We start from the raw sequence: 16,279 nt of genomic DNA on the forward strand, positions 1-16,279 counted from the left end.
AATTATAAATTTAACTTTTTGAGGAACTGCCAAACTCTTTTCCTCAGCAGCTGTACAATTTTACATTCCTACCAACAATGCACAAGATTTCCAATTTCTGTACATCCTCATCAAACATGGGTTTTGCTATGCAGTTAACACATGAACTTAGAAAACTATTTTTTAAAAAAACAAGTCTACAAAAATTAGGTGTGCTTGTAAAATTGGACTTAGCATAAAACCTATTAAAGAAGAGACAATAGATACTTAAGTTTTGGTAAATTGTTGTTTTCATGAAAATCAGTCCCTTCAGTTTTTAACTGTAATAAATCACTGTCAAACTTAAAAAAAAAAAAACTAATAAAAGTCAAAATTGATACAGTCATGCTTGTATATCACAACTGTAGTTTGAGATTTTGTTTTGTGAAATCACTTTCAAATTTAGTTAACATTTAAACATTCATTGCTAAAGTTCCCTTCTTATCAACAGCCCCATTTATAATCTCCTTTTTATAAAGGCACTAATGGTTTTCTGTATATCAAGTAATATTGTAGAGATGCTGTAATAAAACATTACCTTAAGTAAGGGTTGGTTCATACATCGTTACAGAGAATGAGATCCTTTTAGAGGAACTCTGTTATTACTCCTCAGGGTCTGAGACCACTACCACTTCCAACCAAAATGAGTAGGTCATATAAATCAAGGATTGTGAAAGGAATAAAATGATCTGTAGGTTTAAAGTGAAGCTATGTTACAAAATTGCTTATGGCCATCTCAAGGAAATAAAAGGCTTTCTCATTTCAAAATGTTATAATGATTAACAATGAAATTAATGTCTATCCTGGTTGTATGGAAACTTACGGGGCAAGAAAACTGATGTCACATAGTCAATTTCTCAGGAAAATCTTATTCTCTCCACAATGACCCTAAATATGTTACTAATTAGTTAGCTATGAATCCAACAAATCTATTGCCAAATAATGTGAGACACACTGAGAGAGTAGGGATCATTAGTAGACCATAATGCCCTAAAATGGTAAATAAAATCATACTTGATGTATCACACTGCCATCTAATAATTACATATTTACTTAAATCTAAGACATAATTGGTTGAAAGATTTATCACAATTTTAGAAATGTTAAAATGTGAACAAAAGCATCATAAGATTGATAAAATACATTAATTTCATGTTATATAGTAAACAGGACTATCACTTCCAGTTACTAATTTTCTGGAAATATTTTTGATAAAATAGTTCAGCATCTGATAGGGCATATGGATTTATCATAATATTTTTTTCTATGGGCACAGGCTTCCCCCAGCCCTTAAATTCTAAGAAATAACTACAAAAAAACTTCCATTAAGACATCCATGTTGCCACTGTGTATAATTAAGATTTTATATGCTATCAATCTTTTTTAAGGCATAAGAATTACAAATAAAGCTAAAGCCCCCTTTGATCAACACCCTCAAACCTAATCTCTTGCCAGAGACAATACTAACAATAATTTGGTATGTACCTTTCTAGCCCATTTTAAACACACACATATTTCAATAATAAAAACATAGTACTGTTCTTTATGATTTAATTCCAATTTACATGAATGTCATTATACAATGTTTTATTTGGGGATCTTGATCTTTTTTTCACTCTACACTGTTTTACATAACTATCCATGTCATAAAATACAGATTTAGTCTGTTATTTTAAGTGCTGTATACTATTCCATTTTTTGATTATATCACACTTTATTTATCCATTCCCCATCAATATTTACCACATTTTTAATTCACATATATATTTCTTATGGATATTTGTGAGTTTCTTTAGAATGAATATACAGAAATGGAACTGCAGGGTCTTTTTGTCTTCTAAAAAATGCTTCCCTCCCTCAAAGTCATGGACAACATCCTGTATTTCCTTCCAAGAACTTGAGTTTGGCTTTTCACATTCCAGTGTTCAAATCCTTTGGAATTCTGTTTCTTTATATATTTTAAGGTTGCATGTAGTTATTTTTTCCCTAATACAGAGAACCAAATACTCCAACAAATTTTATTGGCTGTCATTTCTCTACTGATTCATGATATCATGTCTAATATACACCAAATTCACGTATATTCACTGATTTATTTCTAGGCATTCTATTCTGTAAAATCTGTTTATTTACCTATTCATGCTGTAATACCACACACTATTAAATGACCATAACTTTTGTGTAGTATATGGTAGAAGATGTGTCCTCTCCTTTTTTCAAAATTGTCTTGGCAATCCAGGGACTTCCACTTCACATGAATTTTAGAATCATTTTGTAAAGATCCTAGAAAGTTTGTGTTAGATGTTTGGAACTATATTAGGTCTATAGATTAATTCTGGGAGAACTCACACTTTTATGATATTGGGTTTTTCCATCTGCATATATGATATTTCTCTCGATTTATTAAATTCTTATGCCCTTCAATGAAGCTTTACAATTTTTCATAAAGATCTTGTTCATTTTTTTTTTTGAGTTTACGCCAATATGTTTCAAAAGTAAAGCATTTAGTACACTCGGCGTTTCTCACCTGTATGCCCTCTCTTATGTATAGAAAGTGATGCTCTTTGAGAAAATGCTTTCCCACATTCATTACATTCAAAAGGTTTCTCACCAGTATGACTTCTCATATGTATAATAAGTAATGAGCATTGAGAGAAGGCTTTTCCACATTTATTACACTCGTATGGTTTCTCCCCTGTATGACTTCTCACATGAAGAGTAAGGGATGAGATTCGAGAGAAGGCTTTACCACATTCATTACATTTAAATGGTTTCTCTCCAGTATGAATTTTTTCATGCTCAAGGAGATTTTGTCTCTGACTGAAAGCTTTTCCACATTGATTACAATGATAGGGTTTTTCTCCAGTATGAATTTTCTCATGTTCGGTGAGATTTGATTTCTGACTAAAGGCTTTCCCACATACTGTACATGCATAAGGTTTCTCACCAGTATGAATTCTCTGGTGTCTAATGAGGTTTGACATCTGAATAAAAGCTTTCCCACATTCATTACATTCATATGGTTTCTCTCCAGTATGAATTTTCTGATGTGTAATGAGATTTTCTTTCCTGCTGAAGGCTTTTCCACACTCATTACATTCATAGGGTTTCTCAGCTGTATGATTTCTCATATGTACAGTAAGGGATGAACTTTGAGAGAACGCTTTCCCACATTCACTACACACATAGGGTTTCTCACCTGTATGACTTCTCATATGTATAATAAACACTGAGCATTGAGAGAAGGCTTTTCCACATTTATTACATTTATAGGGTTTCTCCCCTGTGTGACTTCTCATGTGTAGAGTAACAGATGACATTCGAGAAAAGGCTCTACCACATTCATTACATGCATAAGGTTTCTCCCCAGTATGAATTTTCTCATGCTCAATAAGGTTTTGCTTCTGGCTGAAGAATTTTCCACATTCTTTACATTCATAGGGTTTTTCTCCAGTATGAATTCTCTCATGTTCAATGAGATTTGATTTCTGACTGAAGGCTTTCCAACAATCCTTACATGCATAAGGTTTCTCCCCCGTATGAATTCTCTGGTGTCTAATAAGGTTTGACATCTGAATGAAAGCTTTTCCACATTCGTTACACTTATATGGTTTTTCTCCAGTATGAATTTTTTGATGTGTAATAAGATTTTCCTTCCTGCTGAAGGCTTTTCCACATTCCTTACATTCATAGGGTTTCTCTCCAGCATGAATTCTCTCATGTCTGATGAGGTCAAATTTATGACTGAAGTCTTGTCCACACTGATTACACTTAAAGGGGGTTAGAACATGGGATGAGCAATGGTAAAAAGGTTTCCCGTACTTATTATATTCATAGTTTTTCTTTCTTACACAGTTCTTCTCATAACTAAGTAAATCTAAATTATGTTCCAAACCCTTATCAAGTGAGTCACATTCAAAGAAGTTTTGTCTTGAAGTAAGAATATCTGAGCTCAAAGGAAATATTTTTGTAACTCTTTTACATTCAATGACATTTTCCTTAATCAGAGTTTTCTTGGAGATGGATGTGACTTTCCTCACAAGTGTTTCCTGTTGCTTCTTGATCTGTTCATCAACTTCCCAAACTTCTAAAATGGAGGACCAAAAATTATTACTTTTGAATTTTTCTGCTACTACACTATTAATAACATTTCAGATATTTGTTCCTATGAAGTTGATCTTTTATGCTGACCCTAGTCTCCCAATATGAAAGAAATCCAAAGTGCAAATTACCCTTGTTTCTAAGTTTTAAGAGGTTACCTCCTATAGAAAATATTATGGAGAGAAAACTGACATTGATAGGCCTAAGTAGCTTTGACTGCTTTTAAAAGTATGCTTATACAATGCAGAAATCAGTAACATTAACAGAATTAAGATGAAAGGGTGACCATATAAATGACTGGATAATGAGTCAAAATGACCAGAGGATAAAATTTGTGGTTAAATACAGTGGCTTGAATGTGTATGTTTAATTCCTCCTCTTGCCTAAAATTTCATTAAAATGACAGTAAAAAAATAAAAGGTCAAACCCATAAGAACAAAGGAAATAGGAGTATAAAGAAGGGTGAACAAGAGACTTTAACAAAAGAATGGAGATGAAAGGCATATAGGGAACTGTTAACTAATGGCAGAGCTAAGAAGTTAAAGTACTACAAAGATGCAAATGTCAAGCAATAAAGTGATTTAGCCACAAAACACTGGAAGAGCTAACAAATTAGAGGATTCAGGTACTCAAAAGGTAGAGAGAAAATGTCTGAAGAGGATTAATTTAAAGTCTGAATAGGGAACACTTATACTTCCTGAGGCAAGTATTAGGGATTTGCTAAGTACCAACTTTCCAACCTCATCCTATGGTTTTCCATCCTGCAAAGGTTGAGTTATAACTGTATTTCTTAGACACACTTGCATGTAGGGTTCTGGATGTGATTTAATTATATATTTTAAATCAGAAATGAATTAAAATTAGAAATAAAATAGGCATTTTACCTAAATACTACAACAGAAGTGGTAAGGTTCTGAAGCTCATCGTTATAGAGGCATTTCCCTGGTTCAATCAGAAACCATTTCTTTTTTTTTCTTTTTAAAGATTTTATTTATTTAGCAGAGAGAGAGAGAGCGTGCGTGCGCATGAGCGGGGGGAGGGGTAAAGAGAGAAAAGCAGACTCCCCGCTGAGCAGGGAGCTTGATGTGGGGCTCAATTCCAAGACCCTGAGATCATGACCTGAGCCTAAGACAGATGTATAACTGATTGAGCCACCCAGGCGCCCCCCCTTTTTCTTTTTAAGTAAGCTCTACTCCCAACGTGGGGCTTGAACTCACAACCCCGAGATCAAAAGTTGCATGCTCCACCAACTGAGCCAGCCAGGTGCCCCATCAGAAGCAATTTCTTGATCACAGTGGGAAAAGGAACTCACTTGGCAACTCACTTCTCTGATATGACACTGAGACTCATTCCTAAAAGCTTATCCTATAGTTGGTCCTTCATTCCTCACAAAGGTTCTCCAGGACATTTAATACCTTCATATAAATTCCTTCCTTCTTAAATTAGCTGCTAATAAGCTCTTTTCTCTGTAACTGCATCTTCACCAATACCCCCCCTCCCAAACCCACACAGGAAGTGGCCATGTATCTACCACCTGAGCAGGAAAAGGGAGGCTTACTCTCTAAAGAAAATGAACTACAAAGGCTCTAGACTTAGGAACAAGTGAAGCAGATGTAAAGGAAGCCTCATACTAAAAAACTAGGAATTATGTAAACTTGTCTACATTGAATGGTAAGATTTCCAATCCCTTTCTGTTGCTTGCCCCTCATGAATGCTGGCATTTACCTCCAGACAGGAGATGAGAAGATTAAAAACAAAAGACCCAAGGAACTGGAATTCTAGAACTGGCATTTGCAACTCCACAAAAAACTCCTAGGTTCTGTTCAAAAAGCATCAAAAATTTGTTAGATTTTTAGAATTTCTTTTTTATCCTTTCATGCATCAAGATAAGTAAAACTAGTGACACTGATGAATTCCCTATTTAAACAAAGATTTGAGAGTCTCATGAAAATTAAAAATATATAGAAAACAAAGCAAACAGAAAAATTAGGCAGGTAGTAACTCTAGGAATGACAAAATCTATATAAGAATATATAATTAATAGTCATTTCTTGGCTCAGTATAACAGTATATCAACTAAAAGACAAAGCAAGCAGTGAAAACCAATTTAGCCAAAAACTGTGATACATCTATACCCAGAGAAAAAGGAAAGGGGAAGTGGTGGTGGTGCTGTAAGAGTACTAAACCTCATCTTTTATTAATATCAAGTTGATAATAATCAGAAATTACCAAACAGCAGCATATTCAGAGAAGACTAGCTTCTATCCTATCCTTGAAACGCTGATTCTTCCTCCATTGCCTGACAGTTAAGCATTTTTATTAATTTTGGGGTTATTCTTATATTCTTTAAAAACACATAAATTTTATATATATATAACCATACACATATGCCATATATATACACACACACATATGCCTCTCCCTCTCTTTATAAAAAAGGTAGCATATTCTAAATGGTGCTCTGCACATTGATTTTTTTTCCACTTCTATATCCTGAATGGAAGCATGACATTTCTGCCTTGCTTTATAGTTTTGACATTGGAATCATGTAACTGTTTTACATTACAAAAAAAAAAAAAGTTAAATCAAAAGAGGAAGAAAAAGCCAAAATCTCTTTTAAAAATTGAAAACAAGTGGAAATGAGTAAATCTACATAAGAAGTTAGGGCCATAATCACTTCAAGTGATTTTAAACACAGTAGTTTGACCATATCCTAAGGGAGAAAAAGATACAACCAAAGAACATGTGCAGGGGAGGGGTAAAGGGAGAGGGAGAGAGAACCTCAAACAGACTCTACACTGAGTGCGGAGCCCACACAGGGCTCCATCTCACAACCCAGAGATCACCACCTGAGCTGAAACCAAGAGTGGGCTGCTTAACCAAATGTGCCACTCAGGTGCCCCAGTAGTCTTTTTCATTATTAGTAATGCTGATATTATTGTTTGGAACTAACTATACTAACTATAACTATACATACTATATATACATAACTATAACTAACTATACATACAGAGAGAGAGAGAGATACCAGTTTGGGCCCTCAAGGGACATTTGGCAATGTCTGAAAGATCTGGAGATATTTTTGGCTGTCACAACTTGGGTAAGTGGGGAGAAAGGGGATTGGTGTTCCCACACCCAATAAGTAGAGGCCACAGAGGTTGCTAAACATTCTACACCCTACTTAAACATCTTACAATGCACAGGATAGTCCCCTACAGCAAAGAATTATCTGGCCCAAAATGTCAGCAATGCCAAGGTTGAGAAATATATATGGATTAAGCAAATAAATATTTTAATGCAATAAAGAGCTATGATTTGTATAAAAGATACAAAAACAAAACAAAAAAGGTAAGAACCACCCTACACTCTTTAATTTGAATTGTATGTTTCAGTATACATATATTTTTTTCTTTCTGAATAGTGTATTTTCCTAGTTTTGTCCACTTACAAGCTCTATAAACAATGACAACCTTGTACTAATGAGCAATTATTGTGCCCAGATTGTGGTCTCCAAATCATTTCTTATTAAAGGAAGCAGGGGTTTTAGAAAAATAGCTATTTTATGTCTGTAGCAGGAAATTTATAAAATTAGCCAAAGAATCCTCTGGCTAATATGACAATTTGAGCATTAAAATAAATACTATATATTTGTTAATAATATGGACTTATTAATATATAACATATCAAATATATTTAAAACATAATTTATATATTTTGTAAATATACAAACATTTTTAAATGTTTTTCCATATATATCATTTATATGCACTGAATCGTATTTATTTTGATGCTCATTATATAAATTTATAAAGATTTAATGTGGCAAATTGGAGAATGCTAGGACACCAATCATTATTTTCAAAGATTTTGAACGGGTGCCTGAGTGGCTCTGTCAGTTAAGCGTCTGACTCTTGGTCTCAGCTCAGGTCTTGACCTCAGGGTCGTGAGTTCAAGCCTCATGCTGGCCTCCATGCTCGGCATGGAGACTATACTTAAAAAAAAAGGTTTTGAAGGAAAGAAGTCAACTATTTCTCTTTCCTGCCCTGCGAAAACTATATTTCAAAGTAATCAAACAGTTATTGACAGAATTTTTTTTAAGTTTTTTTTTTTTTTTTTTTTTTTTTAGTAATCTCTATATCCAATGTGGGACTTGAACTCATAACCCGGAAATCAAGAGTTCCACACTCCCCTGATGGAGCCAGCCAGGTGCCCCTTGAGTTCTTTCTTATGGGAGAATTTCAGCTTATAAAAGCAGAAGGAACCTCTAATAAGATAATAAGATAACGGATCTAGCCAAAGATTATCCTAAGGCTGTTAAAAGCCTTAAGTGAAAAGTTAATACGAATCTCTAAAATAGATGGATTCTGATTCACAACACATGAATCTATTCATCAATTTTTTAAAAGATTTTATTTATTTATTTATTTTGAGAGAGAAAGAGAGTGGGAGCAGGGAGAGAGGCAGAGGGAGAGGAGAAAGAGAATCTCAAGCAGACTCCATGCTGAGTGTGGAGCCCCATGTGGGGCTCAATCCTATGACCCTGATATGACGTGAGCTGAAATCAACAGTTAGACGCTTAACCGACTGAGCTACCCAGGTGCCCCTCTACTCATCAATCTTAATATAAAAGTGGGATAAACCAATCTGATAAGATGCAAGATGATGTACACAGCTCCATCCACAAAGTAGCCTTGCCAAAGAACTGAACTTGAATACAATAAGGCCAGATTATAGGAAAAATGGAATAAAGGAGTATGTAAAACACCATGAGGATGCAAACTGCCAAATCCAGTATGTGGGACATTCCAAAGAAGGGGCTGGTAAAAAATAGTGATAGCCTGTTTTTGTGCAGCCTGTAAGCTAAGAATGGTTTTTACATTTTTAAAGGGTTGTTTAGAGAAAGAATATGAGACAGAGACCTTATTTGGCCCAAAAAGCCTATTTATTATCTGGCCTCCTAAAGAGAAAAATTGCTGACCCTTGTTCTAAAAGAAAAATGACCTTGGGGTGCCTTGGTGGCTCAGTCGTTAAGCATCTGCCTTTGGTTCAGGGCGTGATCCCGGCGTTACGGGATCGAGCCCCACGTCAGGCTCCTCCACTATGAGCCTGCTTCTTCCTCTCCCACTCCCCCTGCTTGTGTTCCCTCTCTCGCTGGCTGTCTCTCTCTCTGTCAAATAAATAAATAAAATCTTAAAAAAAAAAAAAAGACAAATGACCTGGATTCTACACAAATAAAATGTGTGGGGAAAAAATGGGTTGGGAGGGAAGGGGGGTGAGAAATGCTTATGAATTAAAACAGATCTAAGAGATATATCAACCAAATGCAATGTGCTAATCTTTATTTAGATCCTGATTCAAATAAACCAACCATAAAAAATATATTCTTGAGACAACTGAGGAAATAGAAACAGAGACTAAATATCAGATGATAGTAAGAAATTATGAGTGTTATTAGGTGTGATAATACTGTGGTTATTTAAATAATTTCACCTGTTAGAGATACATACGATGGTATTTAAAGGTGAAATGTAAAAGAGTTTAGCAAGCAAAACCAAAACAAAACTGGGGGAGACAGATAAAAGAGTCTGGCAAAATGTTGATCACTATTGAAGCAAAGTAATGAGTACTATGAGGATTCCTTATACTCTATTTTTGTATGTTTGAAATGACTATAATAAAAATTTTATAAGTATTTATTAAGAAATAAAGATCAGGGGCGCCTGGGTAGCACAGCGGTTAAGCGTCTGCCTTCGGCTCAGGGCGTTATCCCGGCGTTATGGGATCGAGCCCCACATCAGGCTCCTCTGCTGCGAGCCTGCTTCTTCCTCTCCCATTCCCCCTGCTTGTGTTCCCTCTCTTGCTGGCTGTCTCTATCTCTGTCAAATAAATAAATAAAATCTTTAAAAAAAAAAAAAAAAAAAAAAGAAATAAAGATCAATACTAAAAGAAATAGCTAAGTAAGTTGAAATGAAAATAATTGCCTACATGAGGTAAAATGTGAGGTCAGAAGAAGGGACTGTCATAAGCCTTGTATTTCTATGATTTTTAAAAAGAAGTACATGTATTACTTTGAGAAAAATTAAAAATACATATTAAAAAGGAAAAAGTAATATAAAAGGAAAATGGTAACAGTAGCATTAGGTTATAGAAGCAAATTATAACCCAAGTTCTCATTACTTTTGCCTAGATTAACTGCCATATGATCCTGGGAGGTTTAGTTCTTGTCTATTCTGCAGACAACAAATTAATTTTCACAAGTTTTAACTCCCTTATTTCTGTATAAAAACACTTGAAACTTAGGCTGTCCAAACTAAATCCAGCTCCAAATTGGTAATAACGATGGAGACAGCTTCAACCTTCCATCTAATTGCAAGTCTTTCTCATATGTGCTCAAAGAACAAGGCATAGAAGTATCCAATGAAAAGATCACAAGGCAAGTCATCTTTGTTCAAGATCTGATTCACTGCATTGTTCTAATAGCAGGTGCTATCATTTTATCCTATGTTCATTTCTCCATGCTGAAACTGTCCTTACCAGCAAATCCTGTTGTGTTTTGCTTTTGTTCTTTCTTCATGGCTGACATACTGTTACTCAAAATGGTAATATTCTTTTCTACATTATTAGCTCTATAATGGTTTCTCTAGATTCAACTGTGGGTAACTTAAAATTTAGATAGACATTTTTTAATGTTTATATTCAGTTACCTTCTAAGTACCTGCCTATGAACTACTGTTGTAACATGACTGCCACCAAGCATAAAGCAAAACTACAGCTATAGTTTAGTGATGAAAAAAGGGAAAAAATCTTTTTAAAAAAAATTAAAGAAGTAAAAAAAGGGGAAAAATTGAACTAAATTACCAACAAAATTTTTAAAATACAGAAGATGGCATGAAGGTTGGCAAAGTTCAGACTTCTCTGACTCTACACTAGATAACCCATCCTCCATTTCACTAATACCTTAAGGTCTCCCCTTTTCCAATCAGGCTATGCTTCAAATTTTACCCCATGAACATGTCATGCTAATTTTACTCTCCAAAATTTATGCTTTGCTTTTTTCTTAATCTTATGTTTTTCTCATTTTTATGTATGTATGTATTTATTATTACTATTTTTTAGAGAGAGAGGGTGCACGTGCAAATGGGGGTGCAGGGGGAGAGGGAGAGAGAGAATCTTAAGCATGCTCCACGCCCAGTGCAGAGTCCAACAAGGGGCTCAATGCCAGGCCCCATCTCATGACCCTGAGATCATGACCTGAGCTGAAATCAAGAGTCAGACACTCAACTAACTGAGCCACCCAGGCACCGTTGTTCTTCTCATTTTTTAAATAAGTGTAAAGAATTTACAAATCTTACCTTTAAATTTTTTTCAAAAACTTTCTCAATCTTGTTACAACTTCTATAGCCCTTCTCTTAAAACTTTTAAGGCATTTTCTGTCTCAGTCTGTCATTTGCTAAATAAATGCTTCACATGCAATTTAAGATTTCAACAATATCTCATGTTCCTCTGCCCTTTTTATTCTGACCTGAAATCCTCTACATTTACTTTGAAGGTCTTCAAATAAATATCTTATTTATTTACTTATTTGTTTATTTATTTATTTATTTAAGATTTATTTTTATTTATCTGAGAAAGAGCGAGAGAGTGAGCACGTGAGCAGGGGGAAGGGCAGAGGGAAAGACAATCCCAAACAGGGCTCAATCTCACAACCCTGAAGACCATGACCCGAGCTGAAATCAAGAATTGGACACTCAACAAACTGAGCCACCCAGGCATCCCAAATAAATATTTTAAAACAACAAAAGCAATAAGAAAAATCTCTCCAAATATAGCTCTACACCAATCAATTTATGAATCATTAGATGAAGAATAAGATAGTCTTTCTTTTGGTGCATTAAGGCTCAGAAATCAAGTATGAAAACATATATAAGCAGTATGTTTTAAGACTCCAAATCACTCTGGTAGACATAAACTAGAAAGTTAGCTCAAAAATGATGGTAGGTCTATAACGGCTGGAAGTGTTGGGGACCATTTATTAGAAATTGAGTTCCAAGTTAAATGAACCAGAATAGGTAAGAACCCTCACAATTAAAGGCAAAGAGGTGAAGAGTTTCACAATACTGGAGACATTAAATGTTGCCATTTCTGTAGTTAAATACTGATTTAAAGGCAGGGACATAACTATCATGAAGGTACATAAAGGAAAAAGGATCTGTATGTAATTTAGAATGGCTCTGGATAATGTCCAGTGAGAGCTGAAAAAAGAAGTCATACAAAAGACATTTCCTAAAGGAACAGGGAATAAACAATAAACGGCAACTGAGGAGGTATCAGAATCTTTTAGAGAGGAGCAAAGAGACATTTTCAAGAAGGGTGATCCATGGGATCAAATATAGCATAGAGGTCTCCCTGTTTCAATATGGTCAAATTAAACATCTCTGTCTCCTCTCCTCTCTCTGCAAAAGCGAAGAAGAAAACAAAAAGAAAATACATCTTCAGTGAAACTAAAAGGGAGCTAAACTCCAATTCCAGAAAATAAAGAAAGACCAGCAGATAGATTGGACCAGGTAGGAAAGAAACTCGGAGATAGTGGCTGTTCTCTCTCATCTCAGAAAGAAAGCACGGTGAACAGAGTTCCCCCAAAAAAGAAGGTACACTCTGTGGGAAGAATGAACTAGTTACTTTTTCAACAGTGGGATCCAGATGTGTTGACAGTGGTGGCAGGAACATAATGGTCTTCATCTGGCCCTGTCAAATGGTAGAGAAGACAGGGCTAAATAAGAAGATGCAAACAGTCATTATTCTTATATAAGCAGTTTGTTGTCATAGGAGAGCAGAAGGGATACTGCACACTAGAGGAAGCATGCCACTGATAATTTCTGATTTGGAAGAAGTAAAGGGCAAACCAACTCTCAATACAAAACCCTGAAGGATAAAGGAGGTTGATATGAGTGACGAGGGCTTCCTATTCACTCAGAGCATTTTTCTGGACAATCTTCAACACTCTTCTGTAAATAGTTGCCAGCAAGAAATAACCTCACTTAAAGATAAGTAATGGTGATTGTGAAAAGAACCTGCATCAGCTCTATATGATAATGCTAACTAGAACCACAAAAGATGAACAACCAAATTGAAATGAAAAACTGATACTGATTGATCAAAAGGCCTCGAAAGTTCTAAAGCTTTAAAGAAAGAGAAACCTATGAGCATCCAAGGTAAACAAATCAAGTCACCTCTGAGGGGAACCAATCAGGCTTCAGATGTCTCCAAGCAATATTCAAAGCCAGGAGATAGTAGAGGATTATCTGAAGTCTTCAGAGAACAGTCTACAAAAAAAAAAACTATCTAGAAAAGAGTATGACTCAAGAATTTTATACACAGCCACATAATAAAGGGTAAGAAAAAAGGTATTTTCTTATGTGCAAAAACTCATGGACTCTAGTTCCCAAAATTTATAAGTTCTATGAGGAAAGGACTTTGTTTTTGTACACTGTTACATGCTCATGCCCAAAATAGTATTTTATCTTTATTGTTACAACTATAAATGTGGTCTTCTTTCCTTTATATCTTCTACTTGGTTGTTGAAGTATATAGGAAAGCTACTGATTTTTGTTTGTTAATTTGATATCCTATCATAGCACTAGATTCTTTTATTATTTGTTATACTTTTTCAGCTGATTCTCTTGTGTTTTTCAGGGATACAATTTTATCTTAAAATAAAGATGAATTTATAGATTCCTTTCCAATGGCAGAAAGCACAGACAGAAAGTACAGTACTGATTTTTTTCTCTTATCTAATAATTAGGTATAAATTTAAGAAATATACAAAAGCTATAAAGGGAAAACTTGGAAAGCATTTCTGAAGGATACAAAGTAGATCTGAACAAAGACAGAGCATGTTCTTTAATAGAAAAATCTCAACATTCCAAATATATCAAATCTCCAAAAGTTAATTTATATATCTAATATATTCCCAATAAAAAGTCCAATAGGTTTTTTCTCTGGAAATAGGGTTGTATCTAAAATTCATATGGTAAAATAACAATCAAGAAAAGCCAGCACAACTCTGAGAAAGAAGTGTATGCAACTGGGAAAGAAAGGGACTCAGTGTTAACGATAAGAGGGAGACTTACTTTTTAATGTATCTTTTGGATTATTTATGTTCTTTAACCAAGTGTGTTTATATATTTTTTTTTTGAGAGAGCAATATATATATTGAAATACATATATTTTTTAGGGAGAGTGAGCAAGTGGGTGGGGGAGGAGCAAAGGTAGAGGGAGAGAGGGGCGCCTGGGTGGCACAGCAGTTAAGCATCTGCCTTCGGCTCAGGGCGTGATCCCGGAGTTGTGGGATCGAGCCCCACATCAGGCTCCTCTGCTATGAGCCTGCTTCTTCCTCTCCCATTCCCCCTGCTTGTGTTCCCTCCTCACTGGCTGTCTCTATCTCTGTCAAATAAATAAATAAAATCTTAAAAAAAAAAAAAGAAAAGGTAGAGGGAGAGAGAGAATCCCACACCCAGTGTGGAGCCCAACATAGGGCTCAATCTCATGACCCTGAGATCACGACCAGAGCTGAAATTAAGAGCCGGATGCTTAATGGACTGAGCCACCCAGGTGCCCTTAAGTGTGCATATTTACATTAAAAAAAAATTAATGTAATGGAAGGTGGGAATAAGTAGCAACAGGGCACCAATTTCTAGGCCAGAAACTTAAAGCTACATGGGATTGTGAGGGTTGTGAAGTACAATGGGAATTGTAAGTACTGTTACAGAATACATGTCTATAGCTTTTCAAAATGGAAAGAAATTAAAGGAATTTAAGTGTGAAACAAATATACTTTTAAATTACTACACATCCGTGAAATACTGAATGCATAAGGAAATAAAACTAAAACTATGAACACTAAGGAAAAAGAGAGTTTAAAGATCATAGAGAGGGACAATAATCCTCAAAGTGAGGCCATAAATGAATTAGAGAAAGTTGGCATCCTGAAATCCAATGGGACTACCAGCCCTCTAAAATTCAGAAAAGGAAGATAGCTCCAGTATAGAGAGAAAATAGTATCTGGAAATGTCACAGTAATTCAATCCATTCATACTATTTGTCACCCTAGAAACACTAGGGCCTTTAAGAAAATCTTGGAAAATGATGGGGTGCCTGGGTGGCTCAGTCAGTTAAGCAGCTGCCTTCAGCTTGGGTCATGATCCCAGCGTCCTGGGATGGAGCCCCGTGTCGGGCTCCCTGCTCAGCGGAGAGCCTGCTTCTCCCTCTCCCTCTCCCTCTGCCTGCCGCTCTGCCTACTTGTGTTCTCTCTCTCTCTCTCTCTGTCAAATAAATAAATAAAATCTTAAAAAAAAAAAAAAGATGTTTAAAAGAAAATCTTGGAAAATGTGAAATGGTATCAACCACATGAACAACTGTCATGTGGCTTTCTCATTCAGAGCTGCCTTTTTACTTATTCACCTGGACAGTGCCTCCCAAGCATTTCTTCCTCTACCACCCATGGCTCCTCTTCCTGCTCCAACTTGAAGATCACATCTGGCTTGGTGACTTGATAACCTATTACAGGAAACAGCAAAGGACTTGGATGTTAATGCTGGAGGTAATCATCCACACCTTGGGCTGAGTCTTAGGGGCTTGAGGGCCTATGAAGGATGAGGACAAAGGAATTTCCAAAGTGAGACAAAGTAATTAGGCTTTACCCTGAAAATGAGTACATACAATCATGTAAAGAAAAGGAAGGCTAAATTCACCTGGCACATTAAAGTCTTCATACACTTAAAAAATGGAAAGGAATTCCATGAAAAAGTGCAAAGCTGCCCTTACCCACTGTGACTAGGTTGCTGTAGTTCTCTAGCATCACATCCCGGTACAAGTTTCTCTGAGCAGGTTTCATTTGCTGCCATTCCTCCTGGGTGAGGTCCACAGCAACATCCTTAAATGTCACGGTTTCCTGTAAAAACCAATCCTAATTAATATGAAGTCATCAAACTTCAACGCGGTGGTCAAAATATGTAAGAACTCATGTACATCATGAACGCAGAGATCACAGTTCACTACAAACTGTGTATCAAGTCTTCATATTTACTTAATCTTATATTACGCTGTGAGGGAAAACAAACCATAGTAGAAATATCCTGTAAGACATTGATTATTGAGTCAG

At 35.6% G+C, this 16,279-nt stretch overlaps 1 protein-coding gene across 10 annotated transcripts in view; it reads right to left on the reverse strand.

Annotated features, from left to right (window-relative positions):
• Positions 1 to 1,532: 1,532 nt before the first annotated feature.
• Positions 1,533 to 16,279, reverse strand: part of ZNF568 (zinc finger protein 568) — a 41,024-nt gene continuing 26,277 nt past the window's right edge. For 8 of the 10 annotated variants that reach the window (XM_087871067.1, XM_045805209.2, XM_045805216.2 and 5 more), the window contains 3 exons: positions 15,943 to 16,069; positions 15,580 to 15,675; positions 1,533 to 4,105 (listed from right to left, as the gene is read on the reverse strand). In XM_087871067.1, the coding sequence (XP_087727193.1) occupies positions 2,523 to 4,105; positions 15,580 to 15,675; positions 15,943 to 16,069 (1,806 nt within the window). In that variant the 3' untranslated portion in view covers positions 1,533 to 2,522. The remainder of the gene's footprint in view (positions 4,106 to 15,579; positions 15,676 to 15,942; positions 16,070 to 16,279) is intronic. The other 2 variants (XM_087871068.1, XM_045805206.2) reach the window with 1 other exon arrangement.

The sequence above is a fragment of the Ursus americanus genome, chromosome 21 (assembly GCF_024610735.1).
Source record: "Ursus americanus isolate L20-20 chromosome 21, mUrsAme1.1.p, whole genome shotgun sequence".
NCBI classification, from domain to species: Eukaryota; Metazoa; Chordata; class Mammalia; order Carnivora; family Ursidae; genus Ursus; species Ursus americanus.